At 46.8% G+C, this 23,618-nt stretch overlaps 1 protein-coding gene across 1 annotated transcript in view; it reads left to right on the plus strand.

Moving 5' to 3' along the window:
• Positions 1 to 23,618, plus strand: part of IPO8 (importin 8) — an 882,901-nt gene that overhangs the window by 673,878 nt on the left and 185,405 nt on the right. The window contains 1 exon segment of the mRNA XM_030214557.1: positions 539 to 634. Within this exon segment, the coding sequence (XP_030070417.1) occupies positions 539 to 634 (96 nt within the window).

The raw sequence follows: 23,618 nt of genomic DNA on the forward strand, positions 1-23,618 counted from the left end.
CACACACACACTCTCTCTCTCACAGACACACTCGCACCCAGACTCCATCTCTCTCTCTCTCTCTCTCTCTCTCTCTCATACACACACACACACACCTCTCGCACATTCACTGTCTCTCTCACACACAGTCACTCTCACATACACACTCCGAGGAAAACCTTGCTAGCGCCCGTTTCATTTGTGTCAGAAATGGGCCTTTTTTTACTAGTTCCTGATAAAACATTTTGAAAGTAATGTGAAGGAGAATGAAAACAGAGAAGAATTTTTATATTATGCATTGCAGACTAGTTCCAGTGAAGTAATTTCTGTACTCCGGGGAAATAAATTGATGCTGTGTAACTGCAGAAAATTCATATTTTAATATTTTTGATTTTTCCATTTGTTGAAAATGTATTAGTTTCATATGTAAAAAGATACTGTGTAAACAAGCGCCCTAATTCGTAGGAAAACCTATTATCTACAAACATTATAGGCAAGTTCTATAAGATTTTCCTGTTTCATCTATAGATAAACTTTAGCATATTTATTTTTCTTTCAGATATGATGCCTCTTTTGCACAACTATGTCACAGTAGATACTGACATTTTATTGTCTAATCCCAAACACTTAGAGATAATTTACACTATGTGTAAAAAAGGTAAGGATTGTAATTTACATTTTAGTGTCTTCTATAGTATGGACATCAGTTTTTTTTTTTTTTTTAATTTAGAGTACTGCATTTTTTAATCATAAGATGCACTCTGGTTTTTGGAGGTCTTATGGAGGGCATTTTTCAAAAGGCATGTGGCCACTTACCTGGGAAATTAGACAACTAGAGCCCTTGTTTGATAGCTGCATGTACAGAGCAGCTAAATATTCTAAATGTAGGCATTCATTGGGTTTACAATTGACTGGGAGAGAAAACTCTGTGGGTATGTTAATATGCCAATATAAATGTTCTTTTTAACTCTCTCTACAGAAAGAATGTGGAGTACAAAGGTGTCTTTATGTTTTTTTAGATTCTTGATATACTGCCTTTCTGTGATTCAACTGAAGTGATTTATCTAATCTTATCCACAGTTTTACCACAATTTTCTAAAAAAGGTCCTATGCAGTTTACAAAAAAATATATATATAAACCCTTGAAAAGGATCTAAGATCATACTATACAATTTAACAAGAATTATAATCCACGTTCATTACATTACCACATATCTAAGACATTTAAGATAAAAAGTTTTCTGAAAAAGATGGGTTTTCACCTTTTTCTGAAAGAAAACATGACCAATCTAACCTAAGTAAATAAATGGAAGAAGAATCTTTCCTATGCTTACTGTAACATAAAACTACCAGGAATGGATAGATAGCGATGTTTCGAACGACAGATATTAGCAGATGAAAAAAGGAGAACATAAGAACTTAAGCGTTGCCATACTGAGACAGACTGAAGGTCCATCAAGCCCAGCATCCTGTTTCCGACAGTGGCCAGTCCAGATTACAAGTACCTAGTAAGATCCCAAAACAGTACAATACATTTTATGCTGCTTATCCTAGAAAAAAAGCAGTGGATTTTCCCCAAGTCCATCTTAAAAATGGCTTATGGACTTTTCTTTTAGGAAGTTAGCCAAACCCTTTTTTTAAACCCTGCTAAGCTAACTGCTTTTACCACATTCTCTTGCAACGAATTCCAGAGTTTAGTTACATGTTGTAAAAAAATATTTTCTCCGATTTGTTTTAAATGTTCTACTTTGTAGCTTCATTTTGAAACTGGCAAACAAGTAATTCATATCTACCAGTTCCACTCCACTCCACTCATTATGTTATATATCTCTGTCATATCTCCCCTCAACCATCTTTTCTCCAAGCTGAAGAGCCCTGACTACTTTAGCCTTTCCTCATAGGGAAGTCGTCCCATCCCCTTTATCATTTTCATCGCCCTTCTCTGTACATTTTCTAATTCCACTATATCTTTTTTGAGATTTGGTGACCAGTATTTGAGGGTGCAGTCGCACCATGGATAGATACAAAGGCATTATAACATCCTCATTTTTGTTTTCCATTCCTTTTCTAATAATACCTAACATTCTATTTGCTTTCTTAGCCACTGCAGCACACTGAGCAGAGAGTTTCAACGTATCATCAACGATGACACCTAGATCCCTTTCCTGGTCGTAACTCCTAATATGGAAACTTGCATCATGTAGCTATAGTTCACGTTCCTCTTTCCCACATGCATCACTTTGCAGTTGCTCATCTGTCATTTTGATTCCCAGTCGCGTAAGGTCCTCTTGTAATTTTTCACAATCCTCTTGTGATTTAACAACTTTAAATTTGCTGATGACACAAAGTTATTCAATTACCTCACCAGTTACTCCCATCTCTAGATCATTTATAAATATGTTAAAAAAGCAGAGGTTCCAGCACAGATCCATGGGAAACCCCACTATCTACCCTTCTCCATTGAGAATACTGGCCATTTAACCCTACTCTCTGTTTTCTATCTTTTAACCAGTTTTTAATCCACAATAGGACACTACCTCCTATCCCATGACTCTCCAATTTCCTCTGGAGTTTTTCATGAGGTACTTTGTCAATGCCTTTTGAAAATCCAGATACACAATTTCAACCGGCTCACCTTTATCCACATGTTTGTTCACCCTTTCAAAGAAATGTAATAGATTGGTGAGGCAAGATTTCCCTTCACTAAATCCATGTTGGCTTTGTCTCATTAAGCCATGCTTTTGAGTATGCTCTGTAATTTTGTTCTTTATAATAGTTTCTACCATTTTGCCTGGCATAGACATCAGGCTCACCAGTCTATAATTTCCCGGAGCTCCTCTGGAATATTTTTTAAAAATCAGCGTTACATTGGCCACCTTCCAATCAGGGCCGGTCTTAGGGCGAGGCGACCGAGGAGATCGACTAGGGCCTCGCACTCAAGGGGGCCCCGCATGGCGCGCCTGAAGTCGCCCCGACCGCCCAAGCTCCAGTCCCCTCGCCCTCTGAAATTTAAGTTACCTCAAAACGAGGGCGGGACCAGAGCTGAACGAGGGAAGGGAAAGGAAGGCTCCCGAAGTGCCGCCCAGCAGCTCACACGCTTTTCACTGCTGCTGCTACCTGCCGGCCGCTCCGACGTCGACGACGAGGTAGCTTTTAAAATTCAGAGGGAGGGGGGGCCTTGGAGCTGGGTGGGGGGGGGGCCTTGGAGCTGGTGGGTGGGAGGGAGAGAGAGAGAGAGACAGGCCTTGGAGCGGGGAGGGCCTGGAGCTGGTGGGTGGGAGGGAGAGAGAGAGAGAGACCGGCCAGCTGGCCTTGGAGCTGGTGGGAGGGAGGGAGAGAGAGACAGGCCTTGGAGCTGGGAGGGTGGGGGGGCCTTGGAGCTGGTGGGAGGGAGAGAGAGAGAGAGACAGGCCTTGGAGCAGGAGGGAGGGGGGCCTTGGAACTGGTAGGTGGGAGGGAGAGAGAGAGACAGGCCTGGGAGCGGGGAGGGAGGGGGGCCTTGGAGCTCGTGGTGGGAGGGAGGAAGGGAGGGAGAGAGAGAGACTGGCCAGCCGGCCTTGGAACTGGGAGGGGAGCCCAGCCCTGGAGCTGGAGAGCCCTGGGGATGGCCCGGGAGCTCAGACGGAGGGGTGGCCGCCCTGGAGCTCAGAGGGAGGGGTGGCTGGCCCTGGAGCTAGGGTGGGGGCGAGGCTAGGATGGGGCCCCATCAGATTGGTCTGCATAGGGCCCCGCACTTGCTAAGACCGGCCCTGCTTCCAATCTTCTGGTACCATGCTTGATGTTAAAGATAAATTATATATTACTAACCATAGTTCTGCAAGTTTATTTTTCAGTTCTATCAGTAGTCTGGGATGAATACCATCCGGTCCAAGTGATTTGCTAGTCTTCAGTTTGTCAAATTGCGTCATTACATTCTCCAGTTTTATAAAGATTTCATTCAGTTTCTCTGACTCATCAGCTTTGAATACTATTTCTGGCACTGGTATCTCTGCCATATCTTCCTCAATGAAGACTGAAGCAACGAATTCATGTAATCTCTCCACTATGGCTTTGTCTTCCCTGACTGCCCATTTTTACCCCCTCAGTCATCTAGCAGTCCAACTGATTATTTGCCAGCTTCTTGCTTCTAATATACCTAAAAAGTTTTTACTATGTGTTTTCCTCCAACACAATCTTTTTTTCAATCTCTCTTTATGCTTTCCTTATAGGTGCTTTGCATTTGACTTTCCATTCCTTATGCTGCTTCTTATTATTTTCAGTCGGATCCTTCTTCCATTTTGTAAAGGATTTTCTTTAGCTGTAATAGCTTCCTTTACCTCACTTTTCGCCTGCCTTCCTCCTTTTTTAATACATAGAATATAATTGGGCTGGGCTTCCAGGATGGTTTTTTCAACAGCATCCACGCCTGATGTAAATTTTTTACCTTTGCAGCTGTTCCTCTAAGTTTTTCTTTTTCACGGTTCTCATTTTTTCATAGTCTTCTTTTTGAAAGTTAAATGCTAATGTATTGCATTTCCTACATATACTTACTCCATATGCCTGGAATAGACTTCCTGAGCCGGTACGTCAAGCTCCATCTCTGGCCGTCTTCAAATCTAAGCTAAAAGCCCACCTTTTTGATGCAGCTTTTAACTCTTAAACCTTATTCACTTGTTCAGAACCCTTATTTTATCATCCTCTCTTTTACATTCCCTTATCTATTGTTTATGTTTAAATCTGTTTATTGACGTATTCCGCAAGAGATAATACATACACAACTGTCCAACTAATAACATTTCTAATACACCAAACAACTGCCAAAATTTCTGTCAACGTCAATTAGTTTCCATTTACCTTCCCCTTCCCCCACCATATCCCATCCCTCCCCCTCCTCCAATTTTAGGGTTTAACATTTTAGTGATGACTTAACAAAGAATATACAACTTGTAAAACTTATGCACTAATACTTATAGCAAACCATTAACTCATGACATCCACAGTGATGCCATTTGTCATCCAAATTTCTATCACAAGCCCCCCTCCCACGCCCCCCCCCCCTTCCCTTCTGTTGCAAAGTTCAGGCTAATGATATTCCAACAAAGCAATGAAACAAACAACAGTTTATGTGATTAAAAATAAAAATAAAAAAAAAATCCTCCCCTTTAGAGTTTATTAAATATTAAGCTACGAGCTTTAGGTGACAGTGATTGTATGTAGGGCTCCCAGACCGACAGGAATGCTTTCCGCCTCTTTGGGGAAGATCCCACTCCCCTGCGTTCCAGTAACAATAGTTCATGTAATTTATTCCTCCAATGCCAGAAATCTGGCGGCGACTCACTCATCCAGGATCCCATAATTAGCTTCTTCCCGACCATACTGGCCTTACGAATAAGCTGCTGGGCCCCCTTATCGTGAAGCCTGAATACTTCATATTTATCCAATAGGATCCCCTGCGGCGAGAAGGGAATCCGGGCATGTACCAAAGACTCCAGGTATTGGAATATCTGTTTCCAAAAGGCCTGGATCTTATGACACGTCCAGAGAGAGTGCAGCAACGTACCCTCCCCCTGCCCACATTTCGCACAAAGCGGATCCACAACCCCCCAAAATTTAAACAGTTGACTTTTGGCCATATATGCTCTATAAGTTATACGATATTGACATTCTCGTAGGCCTGCATTCACTGATATCTGGGGGATACGTGCTATCAGTTTGCGGACATCTAGTTCCAACTGCGGCTGCCCGAAATCCACCACCCATCGTTGGCAGATAGGGCCCGTGTCCCTCTCTCCCTCTAGTTCCCCTATGGCTCTCTGTAGGCCTGATACAGACAGCCTATCTCCAGGGATCGACCCAAGAAAGGCCCAAAGCCTATGCCCGTGACCCCTCTCCAACTTGTTGTGGTCCAAAGATCTAACATAATGAGCCCAACTGGTAGTATGCAAACAGATGATTCATACTAATACCAACTCCCAATGCTCCCAGCGATAAGATCTTCCCCCTTGTATCCAGGACGTGCTCAAGTCGCGTAATCCCCAATTCTGCCCATCTACGGAATGTTTTATTCTCCGAACCTGGAGCAAATTGTGGATTATCCTGCAGTGGCATTAGATCCGAGACATCTGCCTCTAAGCCCCACATCTTGTTTAATTCCCTCCATACTTCCCTCAGGGGTCCCAGCAATATACTATTCTGAATGTGTGCCGGTATTACTCTCCTTGCGCAATGCAATAAGTAGTGCGGATGGGAGCGGCTTAAAAACTCGTATTCCATGCCCCAGCTGTATAATCCTGCCTTCCTAGCAGCCAAATCCCCCAGATGTCTCAACAGACAGGCTTGGTTATACCTGCGGATATTTGGAAGCCCCATGCCCCCTTCCCTCCACGAGCCCATGAGTAATTTCAATGGAAGTTTCGGCTTAGCCCCCCTCCACACAAACCTCCTGAGGTGTTGGTACAATTGCTTAAGATCCTTATAACTAAGCCACAGGGGCAACACCTGGAACATATATAGCCATTTCGGAAATTCGACCATGCGAAACAAGTGTATCCGCCCATGCAAGTTAAGCGGTAATGCTCCCACGTACTCAGCCGGCTCTTCATTTTGTCCAATAGATTAGTAAAATTTAGTTGGTATAACTTAGACGTCTTCATAGAGATCCTCACCCTTAAATATGGAAGGAAGTCAGACGCCCACTTAAGCGGGAATCCTGCTCCCCACTCCCTCTTCACATGTGCATGGGCTGTCAGCGCCAAAGATTAGAGTAATTAATTTTTAAGCCCTGCAAAGTCCCCGTACTCCTGGAACAACTCCAACAAAGCTCTCAACGATTGACTGGGGTGTGTGAGATGCACTAGTATGTCATCCGCAAATGCGGAGACTTTAAACGAGGAAGTTCCCCATGTCACCCTCTGCACTTCTGGGTGGGCCTCAATTTCCCTGATCAATGGTCCAGTGCAAGCACAAATAGCAGTGGGGACAATGGACACCCCTGCCGGGTGCCCCTCCTTATCTGAAACCGTGCCGACTGCTCCCCATTGACCCACATAACGCCTGTGGGTTTGAGTAGAGCGCTCCCACTGCCATACAAAATTGACCATCTATTCCAACTCTCCTCTCCAGCACTTTGAACATGAAAATTCCAAATTACACGATCAAAGGCCTTCTCTGCGTCGAAACTGACCAGCAGGGAAGGCCTTTCCCTCCTCTCCACATTGCTCCCCACTGATCGTCCTTTCACAAATCCCACTTGTGGGGACGCAATCAGGGCCCGGCAGCACCCTAGACAGTCGGATGGCCAGATCTTAGCATAGATTTTTACGTCGCAGTTTAATAGGGATATGGGCCTGTACGACCCTACTTCTTTCCCATCCTTCCCGGGCTTCAACAACACTATTACTTTTGCCATGTTCAGTGCATCCGACATTGTCCCAGAGGCCGCCATCTCGTTGTAGAGATTTAGCAAAGGCAATGTCACCTGCTCTTGAACTATCTTATAGTATGCTATAGTATACCCGTCTGGCCCCGGTGCTTTTTGTATGTTACTCTGCTGCAGCGCCAGCATCAACTCACCCTCTGTGATGGGGCCCTTTAAGTACTCTTTTTGGGATTCTGATATCTGGGGCAGAGCTTGATTGGTTAAGTTAAAGCATACTGTCCTTGCACTATTTCCGTTGGCTCCTCATATAATCTTTCATAATACCTCTTAAAAACAGTCTACTAGATCTTTGGACTCCTAAGGAGTTGACCACCCTCATCCTTTACTTCCAAAGTTCTCCTGAGCAACCCTTTTCCTCGTACATCTCCCCATCAGCGCCCCCGCTTTGTTGCCATGAATGAAATATTGATACTGATAGTACTTATGGGACTTCACCGCCCTCTGGTGGAGTAATTCATTCAGTGCTTTCTGAGTTGCTAATAATGCTCCCTTCTCATCAGGTGTCATATTTAGCCCACACTAACCCTCTGAGAGCGTACTACCTTCTCAGTCTAAGAATCGTCCCTTGTCCCTCATTTCCTTAGCTCTAGCCTTGTACGCGATTATCTCCCCCCGTATCACCGCTTTGAAGTCTCCAATACAAAACTGGGTTGGTGTTGATGTTCCCTTGTTAGGGGTCGCTATTCCCCCATTTTTCATTTAGATAGGCCTAAACTTCAGGTCCCAGTATAACTCCAAAGGGAATCCTCCAACCCCCCCCCCCCCTTCCACCCCCCAATCCCCATTCCCTGCAATTGCAACCAAATGATTGAGTGATCCGACACTTCACACGGCCCTATCTCCGCTACTGCCACTTTTGAAAGAGGTATCTTGATATGAGGAAATAATCAATTCGCGATTGTGTGAGATGCGCTCTGGACACGTATGTATAATCCCTCACATTTGGATGAAGCACTCTCCACACGTCAATCAATCCAGTGTAGAACAGAGAAAGGGTAGGCCTCTCGCCGCAGGGTTCTGACGGGGGCAGAAGGACCTGTTTATATCCACTGGACACTACTACTACTACTATTTAGCATTTCTATAGCGCTACAGGCATACGCAGCGCTGCACAAACATAGACGAAAGACAGTCCCTGCTCAAAGAGCTTACAATCTAATAGACAAAAAATAAATAAAGTAAGCAAATCAAATCAATTAATGTGAACGGGAGGGAAGAGAGGAGGGGAGGTGGAGGCGAGTGGTTACAAGTGGTTACGAGTCAAAAGCAATGTTAAAGAGGGGGCTTTCAGTCTAGATTTAAAGGTGCCAGGGATGGGGCAAGACGTAGGGGCTCAGGAAGTTTATTCCAGGCGTAGGGTGCAGCGAGACAGAAGGCGCGAAGTCTGGAGTTGGCAGTAGTGGAGGAGGGAACAGATAAGAAGGATTTATCCATGGAGCGGAGTGCACGGGAAGGGGTGTAGGGAAGGACGAGTGTGGAGAGATACTGGGGAGCAGCAGAGTGAATACATTTATAGGTCAGTAGAAGAAGTTTGAACAGGATGCGAAAACGGATAGGGAGCCAGTGAAGGGTCTTGAGGAGAGGGGTAGTATGAGTAAAGCGACCCTGGCGGAAGATGAGACGGGCAGCAGAGTTTTGAACCGACTGGAGAGGGGAGAGGTGACTAAGTGGGAGGCCAGCAAGAAGCAGATTGCAGTAGTCTAAACGAGAGGTGACAAGGGTGTGGATGAGGGTTTTGGTAGAGTGCTTGGAAAAAAGGGGCGGATTTTACGGATGTTGTAAAGAAAGAAACGACAGGTCTTGGCAATCTGCTGGATATGAGCAGAGAAGGAGAGAGAAGAGTCAAAGATGACCCCAAGGTTTCGAGCTGAGGAGACAGGGAGAATGAGAGAACCATCAACAGAAATAGAAAACGGGGGGAGCGGGGAGGTGGGTTTGGGGGGGAAAATGAGAAGCTCGGTTTTGGTCATATTTAATTTCAGGTGGCGTTGAGACATCCAGACAGCAATGTCGGACAAGCACGCTGAAACTTTGGTTTGGATGCAAGGTGAGATATCAGGGGTAGAAAGGTAGATTTGGGAGTCATCAGCATAGAGATGGTAGGAAAAGCCATGGGATGAGATTAATGAGCCAAGGGAAGAAGTGTAGATAGAAAAGAGGAGGGGACCAAGAACAGAACCCTGAGGTACGCCGACAGGCAGAGGGATAGAAGTAGAAGATGATCCACCAGAGTGAACACTAAAGGTGCGGAGGGAGAGGTAGGAAGAGAACCAGGAAAGGACAGAGCCCTGGAATCCAAGTGAGGACAGGGTATCGAGAAGTATGCTGTGATCGACAGTGTCAAAAGCAGCGGAAAGATCAAGAAGAATGAGGATGGAATATTGACCTCTGGATTTAGCCAGTAATAGGGCATTGGAGACTTTAGTAAGCGCAGTTTCGGTTGAGTGGAGAGGGCGAAAACCAGATTGTAGTGGGTCAAGAATAGCATGTGAGGAGAGAAAATCAAGGCAGCGGCGGTGAACACGCTCAAGTAATTTGGAGAGAAAAGGAAGGAGGGAGATGGTCGGTAATTAGAGGGACAAGTAGGGTCGAGTGAAGGCTTCTTAAGGAGAGGTGTGACCACAGCATGTTTAAAGGCAGCAGGGACAGTTGCAGTGGAAAGTGAGAGGTTGAGAATGTGACAGATAAAAGGAATAAGAGTAGGAGAGATGGCATTAAGAAGGTGGGTGGGAATGGGATCAGAGGAACAGGTGGTACATTTTGAGGAAGAAAGGAGAAGTGTAGTTTCCTCAATAGTAACTTCAGGAAAGGAGGAAAGGGAATGAGGGGAAGGAGAGAGAGGGGAACGGACTAGTGGAGGGAGAGGTGGTGAGGTAGAGAAAGCAAGGTTTATCTTTTGAACCTTGTTGTGAAAGAATTCAGCAAGGGTCTGAGGAGATAATGAAGGGGGAGTTGGGGGAGGGGGCACCTTGAGGAGAGAGTTCAATGTGGTGAAGAGAAGTCGAGGATTAGAGCCAAGAGAGTTGGTCAGTTGGATATAATAATCTTGTTTGGCACGTAAAAGAGCAGATTGGAAAGAGGTCAGCATGAACTTAAAGTGTAAGAAATCAGCAAAGGCCCGAGATTTCCGCCAGAGGCGTTCGGCGGAGCGGGTACAGGAACGTAGGTAGCGGATATTAGAAGTCAGCCAAGGTTGGGGTTTTGTACGCCTTACAGGGCGGGTCATCAAAGGTGCAAGAGTGTCTAAGGCAGAGGATAGAGTATTGTTGTAAGAAGAAACAGCCTCGTTGACAGATGTGGATGGTGCCACAGTAGAGAGGAGGTTTGAAACATGGGAGGATAGAAATGAGGGGTCAATATCGTGAAGATTCCTAGATAAATTTGGACGGGACTGGGAGGGAGGAGATTTAAGTGTGAAAGTTATAAGATGGTGATCAGAGGAGGGATGATCAGAGGCAAGGAAACTAGAAGGTGAACAGTTGGAGGAGAAGATGAGATCAAGACAGTGACCATTTTGATGAGTGGGGGAGGTGGAGCATAGTTGGAGATTAAAGGACGACGTTAAAGCGAGTAACTTGGAAATATAAAGAGTTGGAAGGATCATTAGCAGGAATATTAAAGTCACCAAGGATGAGAGAGGGGGAGGAAGGATCATGGAAGAAGGCAAGCCATGCGTCAAAGTCACTGAGAAAGGTGAAAGGGACTTATCAGGGGGACGATAAATGACCGCTATTCGAAGAGGCAGAGGAGAGAAAAGGCGGATAGAGTGGACTTCAAAGGAGGAAAAACAGTGAGATTGAGGTGGAAGAAGGGGTTGAAATCTGGAGGAGGGAGAGAGAAGTAGTCCAACACCGCCCCCACGGCCAGCAGGGCGAGGAGTATGTGAAAATAGATAACCGCCATGGCACAGGGCTGCGACTGAAGCAGAGTCATCAGGGCAGAGCCAGGTTTCTGTTATGGCGAGCAGATGGAGGTGACACGAGATAAAGAGGTCCTGGATATAGGGGAGTTTGTTACAGATAGAGCGGGCATTCCATAGGGCACAAGAGAAGGGCAGAGAAGAGGAGGGGAGCCTTTCCTCAGCTGAGAGGTGCCCACCTCTACCACCGGCTGCCTTTCAGGTGCTGTGGAGGACTTGCAGCTCATCTGCATATCCTTACAGCCTTCTCCGGGGTGACACCCAGGTCCACCCCGATCCACTCAGGGCCTCCGCTCTAGGTGCTGCGCGCCTAACGGTGCGCGGGGCATTTTTCTCTTTGTATCTAATCTTTTTCCAGTTGCTAAAGTACCTTAATCGTTTATGGCCCCTATTCACATTCTCTTCCTAGCTCTGTCCCTTCCTAATCTTTTCCCTCACCCCCTACCTCTCTCCGCTACAGGAACTCACTTCCCATCCATTGACTTCATCACCTCACCTTCTCTCCTACCCTCTTCCTCCCTCTTGGCTTTTAATCTCCGTCTCTTTCTTCCCTCCATTTTGCCTTCCCCATTCCACCTAAATACCTCTCGCCTTCGACGCCTTCGTGGCCACACCTCTCCTACTCTCCTCCGCTCTCTTTTACTCCTTCTCTTACTCTCAGCTGGTGACATCAATCCCAATCCTGGCCCTCCTCACCAACTATTATCCAAACTCTACAGATCTCACCGTGACCTCTCTAACCTCATCTCTATTCCTCTACTCCCCTCCTCTTCTCTGCCCTTCTCTTGCGCCCTATGGAATGCCCGCTCTATCTGTAACAAACTCCCCTATATCCAGGACCTCTTTATCTCGCGTCACCTCCATCTGCTCGCCATAACAGAAACCTGGCTCTGCCCTGATGACTCTGCTTCAGTCGCAGCCCTGTGCCATGGCGGTTGTCTATTTTCACATATTCCTCGCCCTGCTGGCCGTGGGGGCGGTGTTGGACTACTTCTCTCTCCCTCCTCCAGATTTCAACCCCTTCTTCCACCTCAATCTCACTGTTTTTCCTCCTTTGAAGTCCACTCTATCCGCCTTTCTCTCCTCTGCCTCTTCGAATAGCGGTCATTTATTGTCCCCTGATAAGTCCCTTTCATCCTTTCTCAGTGACTTTGATGCCTGGCTTGCCTTCTTCCATGATCCTTCCTCCCCCTCTCTCATCCTTGGTGACTTTAATATTCCTGCTAATGATCCTTCCAACTCTTATATTTCCAAGTTACTCGCTTTAACGTCGTCCTTTAATCTCCAACTATGCTCCACCTCCCCACTCATCAAAATGGTCACTGTCTTGATCTCATCTTCTCCTCCAACTGTTCACCCTCTAGTTTCCTGCCTCCGATCTTCCCCTTTCTGATCACCATCTTATAACTTTCACACTAAATCTCCTCCCTCCCAGTCCCGTCCTATCCTATCTAATTTATCTAGGAATCTTCACGACATTGACCCTTCAGCTCTATCCTCCCATGTTTCAAACCTCCTCTCTACTGTGGCACCATCCCGTCTGTCAACGAGGCTGTTTCTTCTTACAACAATACTCTATCCTCTGCCTTAGACACTCTTGCACCTTTGATGACCCGCCCCTGTAAGGCGTACAAAACCCCAACCTGGCTGACTTCTAATATCCGCTACCTACGTTCCTGTACCCGCTCCGCCGAACGCCTCTGGCGGAAATCTCGGGCCCTTGCTGATTTCTTACACGTTAAGTTCATGCTGACTCCTTCCCAATCTGCTCTTTTTACGTGCCAAACAGGATTATTATATCCAACTGACCAACTCTCTTGGCTCTAATCCTCGACTTCTCTTCACCACATTGATCTCAAGGTGCCCCCTCCCCCAACTCCCCCTTCATTATCTCCTCAGCCCTTGCTGAATTCTTTCACAACAAGGTTCAAAAGATAAACCTTGCTTTTCTCTACCTCACCACCTCTCCCTCCATAGTCCGTTCCCCTCTCTCTCCTTCCCCTCATTCCCTTCCTCCTTTCCTGAAGTTACTATTGAGGAAACTACACTTCTCCTTTCTTCCTCAAATGTACCACCTGTTCCTCTGATCCCATTCCCACCCACCTTCTTAATGCCATCTCTCCTACTCTTATTCTCTTTATCTGTCACATTCATCAACCTCTCACTTTCCACTGCGACTGTCCCTGCTGCCTTTAAACATGCTGTGGTCACACCTCTCCTTAAGAAGCCTTCACTTGACCCTACTTGTCCCTCTAATTACCGACCCATCTCCCTCCTTCCTTTTCTCTCCAAATTACTTGAGTGTGCTGTTCACCGCCGCTGCCTTGATTTTCTCTCCTCACATGCTATTCTTGACCCATTACAATCTGGTTTTCGCCCTCTCCACTCAACCGAAACTGCACTTACTAAAGTCTCCAATGACCTATTACTGGCTAAATCCAGAGGTCAATATTCCATCCTCATTCTTCTTGATCTTTCCGCTGCTTTTGACACTGTCGATCACAGAATACTTCTCGATACCCTGTCCTCACTTGGATTCCAGGGCTCTGTCCTTTCCTGGTTCTCTTCCTACCTCTCCCTCCGCACCTTTAGTGTTCACTCTGGTGGATCCTCTTCTACTTCTATCCCTCTGCCTGTCGGCGTACCTCAGGGTTCTGTTCTTGGTCCCCTCCTCTTTTCTATCTACACTTCTTCCCTTGGTTCATTAATCTCATCCCATGGCTTTTCCTACCACCTCTATGCTGATGACTCCCAAATCTACCTTTCTACCCCTGATAACTCACCTTGCATCCAAACCAAAGTTTCAGCGTGCTTGTCTGACATTGCTGCCTGGATGTCTCAACACCACCTGAAATTAAATATGACCAAAACCGAGCTTCTCATTTTCCCCCCCAAACCCACCTCCCCGCTCCCCCCGTTTTGTATTTCTGTTGATGGCTCTCTCATTCTCCCTGTCTCCTCAGCTCGAAACCTTGGGGTCATCTTTGACTCTTCTCTCTCCTTCTCTGCTCATATCCAGCAGACCGCCAAGACCTGTCGTTTCTTTCTTTACAACATCCGTAAAATCCGCCCCTTTCTTTCCGAGCACTCTACCAAAACCCTCATCCACACCCTTGTCACCTCTCGTTTAGACTACTGCAATCTGCTTCTTGCTGGCCTCCCACTTAGTCACCTCTCCCCTCTCCAGTCGGTTCAAAACTCTGCTGCCCGTCTCATCTTCCGCCAGGGTCGCTTTACTCATACTACCCCTCTCCTCAAGACCCTTCACTGGCTCCCTATCCGTTTTCGCATCCTGTTCAAACTTCTTCTACTAACCTATAAATGTATTCACTCTGCTGCTCCCCAGTATCTCTCCACACTCGTCCTTCCCTACACCCCTTCCCGTGCACTCCGCTCCATGGATAAATCCTTCTTATCTGTTCCCTTCTCCACTACTGCCAACTCCAGACTTCGCGCCTTCTGTCTCGCTGCACCCTACGCCTGGAATAAACTTCCTGAGCCCCTACGTCTTGCCCCATCCTTGGCCACCTTTAAATCTAGACTGAAAACCCACCTCTTTAACATTGCTTTTGACTCGTAACCACTTGTAACCACTCGCCTCCACCTACCCTCCTCTCTTCCTTCCCGTTCACATTAATTGATTTGATTTGCTTACTTTATTTATTTTTTGTCTATTAGATTGTAAGCTCTTTGAGCAGGGACTGTCTTTCTTCTATGTTTGTACAGCGCTGCGTATGCCTTGTAGCGCTATAGAAATGCTAAATAGTAGTAGTAGGAATAGAGATGAGGTTAGAGAGGTCACGGTGAGATCTGTAGAGTTTGGATAATAGTTGGTGAGGAGGGCCAGGATTGGGATTGATGTCACCGGCTGAGAGTAAGAGAAGGAGTAAAAGAGAGCGGAGGAGAGTAAGAGAGGTGTGGCCACGAAGGCGTCGAAGGCGAGAGGTATTTAGGTGGAATGGGGAAGGCAAAATGGAGGGAAGAAAGAGACGGAGATTAAAAGCCAAGAGGAGGAAGAGGGTAGGAGAGAAGGTGAGGTGATGAAGTCCATGGATGGGAAGTGAGTTCCTGTAGTGGAGAGAGGTAGGGGGTGAGAGAAAAGATAGGAAGGGACAGAGCTAGGAAGAGAATGTGAATAGGGGCCATAAATGATTAAGGTACTTTAGCAACTGGAAAAAGATTAGATACAAAGAGAAAAATGCCCCGGCGCGCGGCACCTAGAGCGGAGGCCCTGAGTGGATCGGAGTGGACCTGGTGTCACCCCGGAGAAGGCTGTAAGGATATGCAGATGAGCTGCAAGTCCTCCACAGCACCTGAAAGGCAGCCGGGGGTGGTAGGGCTGGGCACCTCTCAGCTGAGGAAAGGCTTACAGGGGTTAGGCTGAAGCCAGCATTCCTCCCCCTGAGGGTCGCCTGATCCTAGCCAAAAAGCACCTGGAAACTCTGTGCACTTGGAGAGAAGGCCCTGGGAAGATCGGGGTGGAACTGGAGTCACCCCGGATACAGCTGTGAGGAAATGCAGAAGGGCTGCAAGTCCTCCACAGCACCTGGTGGGAGCGCTGGGCACCTAGAGCGGAGGCCCTGAGTGGATCGGAGTGGACCTGGGTGTCACCCCGGAGAAGGCTGTAAGGATATGCAGATGAGCTGCAAGTCCTCCACAGCACCTGAAAGGCAGCCGGTGGTAGAGCTGGGCACCTCTCAGCTGAGGGAAAGGCTTACCAGGGGTTAGGCCGAAGCCAGCATTCCTCCCCCTGAGGGTCGCCTGATCATACACCAAGTTAAAATCCCCACCCAGGATCACATTACTCTCTTGATAGGGGCCCAGCAGCTCTATGAGGGAGCGGTGAAATTTACGGTCAAACACGTTGGGCGCATACACATTGCATAGGATACATGTGGCGTTTCCCAGCTCCACTTCACCCAATACATATCTACCTTCAGGGCCCCGCCTTCTTAACACACTTTACCTGGACCTGCAAGCCTTACGAAACAATATTAGCACTCCCCCCTTTTTACCTTCTGCCGGGGATCCCACTACCTGGTCCCCCATCCCTTCTGGAATTTATTATGTTCCACAGTTGTCAGATGTGTCTCTTGCAGGAGCACAATATCCGCTTTGTGCCGCCCTCATAGCTTGCAAGACCTTATGTGCGTTTTGATGGGTGAGGAAATCCCCCCCACATTCCAGGACACTATTTTAACCGATCCCATCGAACCTCCCGACTTCCACCCTTGAATTTAGATCTTAAAACCTTCTGTTTGAGGTCACACCCCCCAGCCCCTGGGTGCGGCCCCCTTCTACTACTACCCCTCCTGCAGTGCTTCCCATTATGGCTCTCACCCCATGTTACTCTAAAAATGAAAATAAGAAGAAAAAAAGAAAAAGCAATCAAAACCAAATCAACTAAATATGTTGGCACGCTCACACAGCCCTTACCCACTCTTCCCACGCACTCCCCAACCCACCCCGTAACCCCCCCCCCCCTCTTACCTCCCCTCCCCCTATTACCCACCATCTCAAGCTTCGTCCCCCCCTGAGATCTGGTCACGCCCCTGCCCCTCCCCTCACCCGGCGACATCTCAATTCCATTATACTGTTACCACTACACCCACAGAAAGTTTCTCTTCCCATGTGCAATTTACTTAAAGTCCACACATTTGCCCATCTCCCACAGTCATGAATTAACATCTGCATTTTACAGTCCACTACTACTCTTTATACTTCTCACCGTTCTTCCCCCTGTAGCATGTGGTCATCTCTTGTAGCACTTCTTCCTGCAGGATACTGATCTGGAGAACTGCCGGGCTCCACCGCTTTTCCGTTCCCCTCCATATTAGCTTCCATACGCTTCACAAGTTTCATAGCCTCCGCAGGGGACGTAAAAAAATGGGGTTTGCCTTCAAACTGAATCCGCAGCTTGGCGGGAAATAGTAGCGCAAAGCGTGCTTGCCTCTCGTAGAGTTGCTTACAGACCTCCGCAAACTTTCGTCGCTGGGCCACCACTGCTACTGAAAAATCCTGGAAACAAAGCACGGCGGAGTTTTCATACTGGATCTTGCCCCGCAGCCGCCATGTGTATATAATATCCTGCTTGTGGGCGTAATTCAGGACCTTACAAATCACGACTCTCGGTCTCTCCTTCCCTTGTCTAGAGGGCCCAAGTCGATGTGCCCCCTCAATCTTTAGACAGTTCTCCAGCTGTTTCAAATTTAATACCTGGGGCAGCCATTTCTCTAAGAACTGCCTGAGGTCCACTTCCCTAATGGACTCCGGCAGCCCCACCAGCCTTAAATTGTTGCGGCGGGAGCGGTTCTCTAAGTCCTCAATTTTAGACTCTAAGCTCTCCAATCGCTGCTGCATCTCTTTCTGCTGGTTTGCTTGCTGCAGACTCTGATCCTCTACGTCTGTTAGACACTGCTGGAAACCCGACATATCAGTCTTCAATCCCTCCAGCTTGCCGTCCAGCTGCTCTATTTGATCCGAAATCCTCTGCAGTTTTTTATCTACTGACGCTTCCAGGAGACTCGATACTTCTCCTGCGATCTCTGCCGCCCAGGCCGAGCTCGGCGAATCACCCGAGGAGCCTGCGTCCGCCATCTTGCCATCTCCCACGCGGCTCCTCGTTCCGTCTTTGCGGCTCGATTTTGAAGACATACCGGGCCTTATACACTGTCGGTTTTCGGTGAGTTATGCTGCAGGGATGTTTCCACTTCTCGTTCTGCCATTTCGCGGGGCTTTCCTCCGATTTTGAGATCGCTACGGGCTGATGTTACATGAAGGTCCGCGGGGCTCTTACATGCGGCATCCTCTCCCTAGCCTAGCATCACGTGACCCCCTCACTTATCTATTGTTTGTCTGTCCTAATTAGATTGTAAGCTCTGTCGAGAAGGGACTGTCTCTTCATGTTCAAGTGTACAGCGCTGCGTACATCTAGTAGCGCTTTAGAAATGATAAGTAGTAGTAGTAGTAGAGCTGATATAAAATCTTATTATATTATGATCACTGTTATCAAGCTGCCCCAGCACCATTACCTCCTGCACCAGATCATGTGCTCCACTAACATAGTAACATAGTAGATGACGGCAGAAAAAGACCTGCACGGTCCATCCAGTCTGCCCAAGAAGATAAATTCATATGTGCTACTTTTTTTATTTGTACTGTCCTCTTCAGTGCACAGACCGTATAAGTCTGGCCAGCACTATCCCCGCCTCCCAACCACCAACCCCGCCTCCCAACCACCAGCTCTGGCACAGACCGTATAAGTCTGCCCAGCACTATCCCTGCCTCCCACCACCGGCTCTGGCACAGACCGTATAAGTCTGCCCAGCACTATCCCTGCCTCCCACCACCGGCTCTGGCACAGACCGTATAAGTCTGCCCAGCACAAGCCCCGCCTCCCAACCACCAGCTCTGCCACCCATTCTAGGCTAAGCTCCTGATGATCCCTTTCTTCTGCACAGGATTCCTTTATGTTTATCCCACGCATGTTTGAATTCCGTTACCGTTTTCATCTCCACCACCTCCCGCGGGAGGGCATTCCAAGCATCCACCACCCTCTCCGTGAAAAAATACTTCCTGACATTCTTCTTGAGTCTGCCCCCCTTCAATCTCATTTCATGCCCTCTCGTTCTATCGCCTTCCCATCTCTGGAAAAGGTTTGTTTGCGGATTAATACCTTTCAAATATTTGAACGTCTGTATCATATCACCCCTGTTCCTCCTTTCCTCCAGAGTATACATGTTCAGGTCCGCAAGTCTCCCCTCATACGTCTTGTAACGCAAATCCCATACCATCCTTGTAGCTTTTCTTTGCACCGCTTCAATTCTTTTTACATCCTTAGCAAGATACGGCCTCCAAAACTGAACACAATACTCCAGGTGGGGCCTCACCAACGACTTGTACAGGGGCATCAACACCTCTTTTCTTCTGCTGGTCACACCTCTCTCTATACAGCCTAGTAACCTTCTAGCTACAGCCACCGCCTTGTCACACTGTTTCATCGCCTTCAGATCCTCAGATACTATCACCCCAAGATCCCTCTCCCCATCCGTACCTAGCAGACTCTCACCGCCTAAGACATACGCCTCTCTTGGATTTCTACTCCCTAAGTGCATCACTTTGCATTTCTTCGCATTGAATTTTAATTGCCAAACCTTAGACCATTCTTCTAGCTTTTTCAGATCCTTTTCATGTTTTCCACTCCCTCCGCGGTGTCCACTGTGTTACAAATCTTAGTATCATCCGCAAATAGGCAAACTTTACCTTCTAACCCTTCGGCAATGTCACTCACAAATATATTGAACAGAATCGGCCCCAGCACCGATCCCTGAGGCACTCCACTACTCACCTTTCCCTCCTCCGAGCGAACTCCATTCACCACCACCCTCTGGTGCCTGTCTGTCAACCAGTTCCTAATCTAGTTCACCACTTTGGGTCCTATCTTCAGCCTATCCAGTTTATTAAGAGCCTCCTGTGGGGAACCATGTCAAAAGCCTTGCTGAAATCTAAGTAGATTACGTCTATAGCACGTCCACGGTTCAATTCTCCGGTCACCCAATCAAAGAATTCAATGAGATTCGTTTGGCACGATTTCCCTTTGGTAAAACCATGTTGTCTCGGATCTTGCAACTCATTTTCTTCCAGGAAATTCACTATCCTTTCCTTCAGCATCGCTTCCATTACTTTCCAATAATCGAAGTGAGGCTTACCGGCCTGTAGTTTCCAGCTTCTTCCCTATCACCACTTTTGTGAAGAGGGACCACCTTCGCCGTTCTCCAATCCCTCGGAACCTCTCCCATTTCTAAGGATTTATTAAACAAATCTTTAAGAGGACCCGCCAGAACCTCTCTGAGCTCCCTCAATATCCTGGGGTGGATCCCATCCGGTCCCATGGCTTTGTCCACCTTTAGTTTTTCTAGTTGTTGATACACACTCTCTTCTGTGAACGGTGCTATATCCACTCCATTCTCAAATGAACTTTTGCCAGTCCCTCTCGGTCCTTCTCCCGGATTTTCTTCAGTAAAAACAGAACAAAAGTATTTATTTAGCAAATTTGCCTTTTCTTCATCATTATCTGCATAGTGGTTTGCAGTATCTTTTAGTCTCACAATTCCCTTTTTAGTCATTCTCCTTTCACTAATATACCTGAAGAAATTTTTGTCACCCCTCCTTACCTTTCTAGCCATTTGTTCTTCTGCTTGCGCTTTCGCCAGACGTACCTCTCTCTTGGCTTCTTTCAGTTTCCTCCGGTATTCCTCCCCGTGTTCCTCGTCTTGAGTTTTTTTTGTAATTCTGGAATGCGAACTCTTTAGCCTTTATTTTCTCAGCCACTTGCTTGGAGAACCATAGCGGCAGTGGCGTACCAAGGGGGGGGGCGGTGGGGGCGGTCCGCCCCGGGTGCCAGTGGGTGGGGGGTGCTCCGCTCCCGCCGCCTCCCGTGGCTGTTCCCGAGGCGCCGCACATTAAAAAAAAAACGGCGAAGCAGCGTCGCAGGCAGCGCCCCTCGTGCCCTGCTTGTAAAAAAAAAAAAAAAAAATCAAATCTCCTTCCTTCTCCTCCTCGTCTTGACGTCGACTCGGGCCTTCCAATCAATTCGATCCACCCTATCAGTACGATATCATTTGTACCCTGATCAATAAGAGCAAAACCATAAATGGATTTGTGAACATAGCACACCACCTTAAACATCACTCTTGCTGATTCTGGCAACCAATGCAAAGACCTCAGCAAAGGGGTAACACTATTAAACTTAGAGCGATGGAAAATCATTCATTCTGCGATGGAAAATCATTCTTGCAGTAATTGCAATTTGGTTAAAAATTTCTGAGAAACAGCAATATAAACAGAATTAGAATAATCTAAACAAGAGCAAAATGTTCTTTATGAAAATTGGAATGAATGGATCTTAATTATTTTAATCTGAAAAATCCTTTTTGGATCAAGTGATTAACTTGAAACTCAAATGTAAAGGAAGAATTCAAAATAACTCCCAATACCCGAGACTGCAACACTAATCCGTTCAAGAAGCAGGAATAACAGGCAAGATGTTACTGAGCCATAAAATATTTGTCTTATCTGCATTCAATTTTAAAAAATGACTATGAGCCCAAGATCTCACAATAGCAATGCATTGGTTAATTGCTGAGAATGTCAAAGTTAAATCAGAAAAAACTGGAACCAGAACAAGAGTATCATCAGCAAAAGAAAACATATTTGTATCTTTGGCCCAAATAATGGTACCTAAATCTGACGTGTAGAGATAGGGGATCCTTGAGGCACTCTGCATATTCCTTAAAGGTAGGGTTTCCATGTTTTGTCCCCCAAAAAGGAGGACACATGGCCCCGCACCACCCCTTCACGCCCTCGTTCCGCCCCCTGTCACATTTCTCCTCCCCCCGTCACACACCCCGTCACATCCCCTCCCCGTCACCCCCTCCCCTTACCTTTCTACTGCCCTGGTGGTCTAGTGACCTCTTCGGGGCAGGAAAGAGCCCCGTCTTTCCTTCCCAGAGCGCTAATCTGCATGCACCCTTCCTGTTGGTGATCTCGGCGCCAATTCAAAATGGCCACCAAGAGTTGAAGTCTTGCAAGGTCACTTCAACTCTCGGTGGCCATTTTGAATCGGCGCCGAGATCACCAACAGGAAGGATGCATGCAGGGCAGCACTCCGGGCAGGAAAGAGGGGGCTTTTTCCTGCCCCGAAGGCGGAAGAGGTCACTAGACCACCAGGGCAGTAGTAACTAAGAGGAGGGGAGGCTAGCAATTTGTCCGGATTTCTGGACAAACGGGCAGGCTGGCGGGCGGGCCATCCTATAGGACGGCCCGCCCACCAGCCTGCCCGTTTGTCCAGAAATCCAGACAAACGGGCAGATTGGCAAAACCCGCCCGGTTGCTCGGACATGTCCTCAAAAAGAGGACATGTCTGGGTAAATCCGGACGTATGGTAACCCTACCTTACAGGTCCATAGAGGGCTCTTTAGCAAATTTTCAAATAGAAACTGCCCACTCTTGTACTTCACAATAGTGTGGATTTGTGAAAAATTCCCCCATGGAACAGAGCTAACATAGAGCAGCAGTAGAAGCAGCAGGTATTATATTATTACATTTGTACCCCGCGCTTTCCCACATAATGCAGGCTCAATGCGGCTTACATAGTAATTTGAAATACAAGTTAATAGAATTTTAATAAAACAGTAGTAAAGCAATGTAAAGTTGGGCTTAGTAGTGTATGATAAGTTGAGCTAGATAAACAATGACTAGGATAAAGAGGGTAGACAGGATAGGATGGTTGTAATTTGGGAGAAAGGGTAAGGAGGGATAAATTAAGGAGAGATGGAAAGAGAAGGATGGGAGGTTGGTATTTAAGTCAGAACAGAATTGGGGGGTGGAAGTTGGCGAGATTAGGTTGGGGCATTTGGGTAGGCTTGCTTAAAGAGATGAGCTTTCAGTATTTTTCTAAAGGGCAAGAAGTCGTTTATTAATCGGATTGGTCTGGGTATAGTGTTCCAAAGCTGGCTGCCCAAAAAGGAGAAACTGGATGCGTAGTAGGTCTTGTACTTAATTCCTCTACAATTGGGAAGGTGTAGGTTAAGATAAGTTTGTGAAGAAATAGATCTGTTTCTAGCAGGGAGGTCGATCAGTTCATTCATGTAGCCAGGGGATTCGCCGTGGATAATCTTGTGGGTCATTGTGTTGATCTTAAAATGTATTCTTTCTGGTGTGTCCTGTCTGCCCCATGGCAATGTTATAGGAGAGTATGTTATCAACTTGTTGGTGCCAGTGGATCACAAACTCTCCCACAGGAAATGGAGACACCCTTGCAAAGGCAGCATTTGGTACACAGACTGGCCGACTTCTGCAAATATCTCCTCAATGTTCCATCACATTATGAAATGCAGGGCTATTGTTTAAAACATTTTTTTGGTATATTTATGGTCAGATAAAATACTGTAAATTGTAAGCATTGAAGTACTGCTATGCCTGTGGTCCTGGATTTGATGGTAGGATGCCATTTGTAGTTAAGTGATAGCCTGAAAGCCATGCTCTGAGATCAGTGGAGGAAGTTCTTGCAGGAAAGGATAGGCATGAACTTTTCAGTTGAAAGCAAAAAAAGAGAAATTAGTTCAAAGGTTACATTTGTGCTTATGTAGTGTTACTGGAGATGGAATCTGGATTAAAGGAATTTGCAGGTTGGTTGGTTTATAATAATTTGGTCTTCTCAGAACAACTAAATTTCCTACTATTTAAAGAACCGGACCCTTAGAAATAGGGTATTGTCTCTCTGAATTGGTGCATGTAACTCTT

The sequence above is a fragment of the Microcaecilia unicolor genome, chromosome 9 (assembly GCF_901765095.1).
Source record: "Microcaecilia unicolor chromosome 9, aMicUni1.1, whole genome shotgun sequence".
NCBI lineage: Eukaryota > Metazoa > Chordata > Amphibia > Gymnophiona > Siphonopidae > Microcaecilia > Microcaecilia unicolor.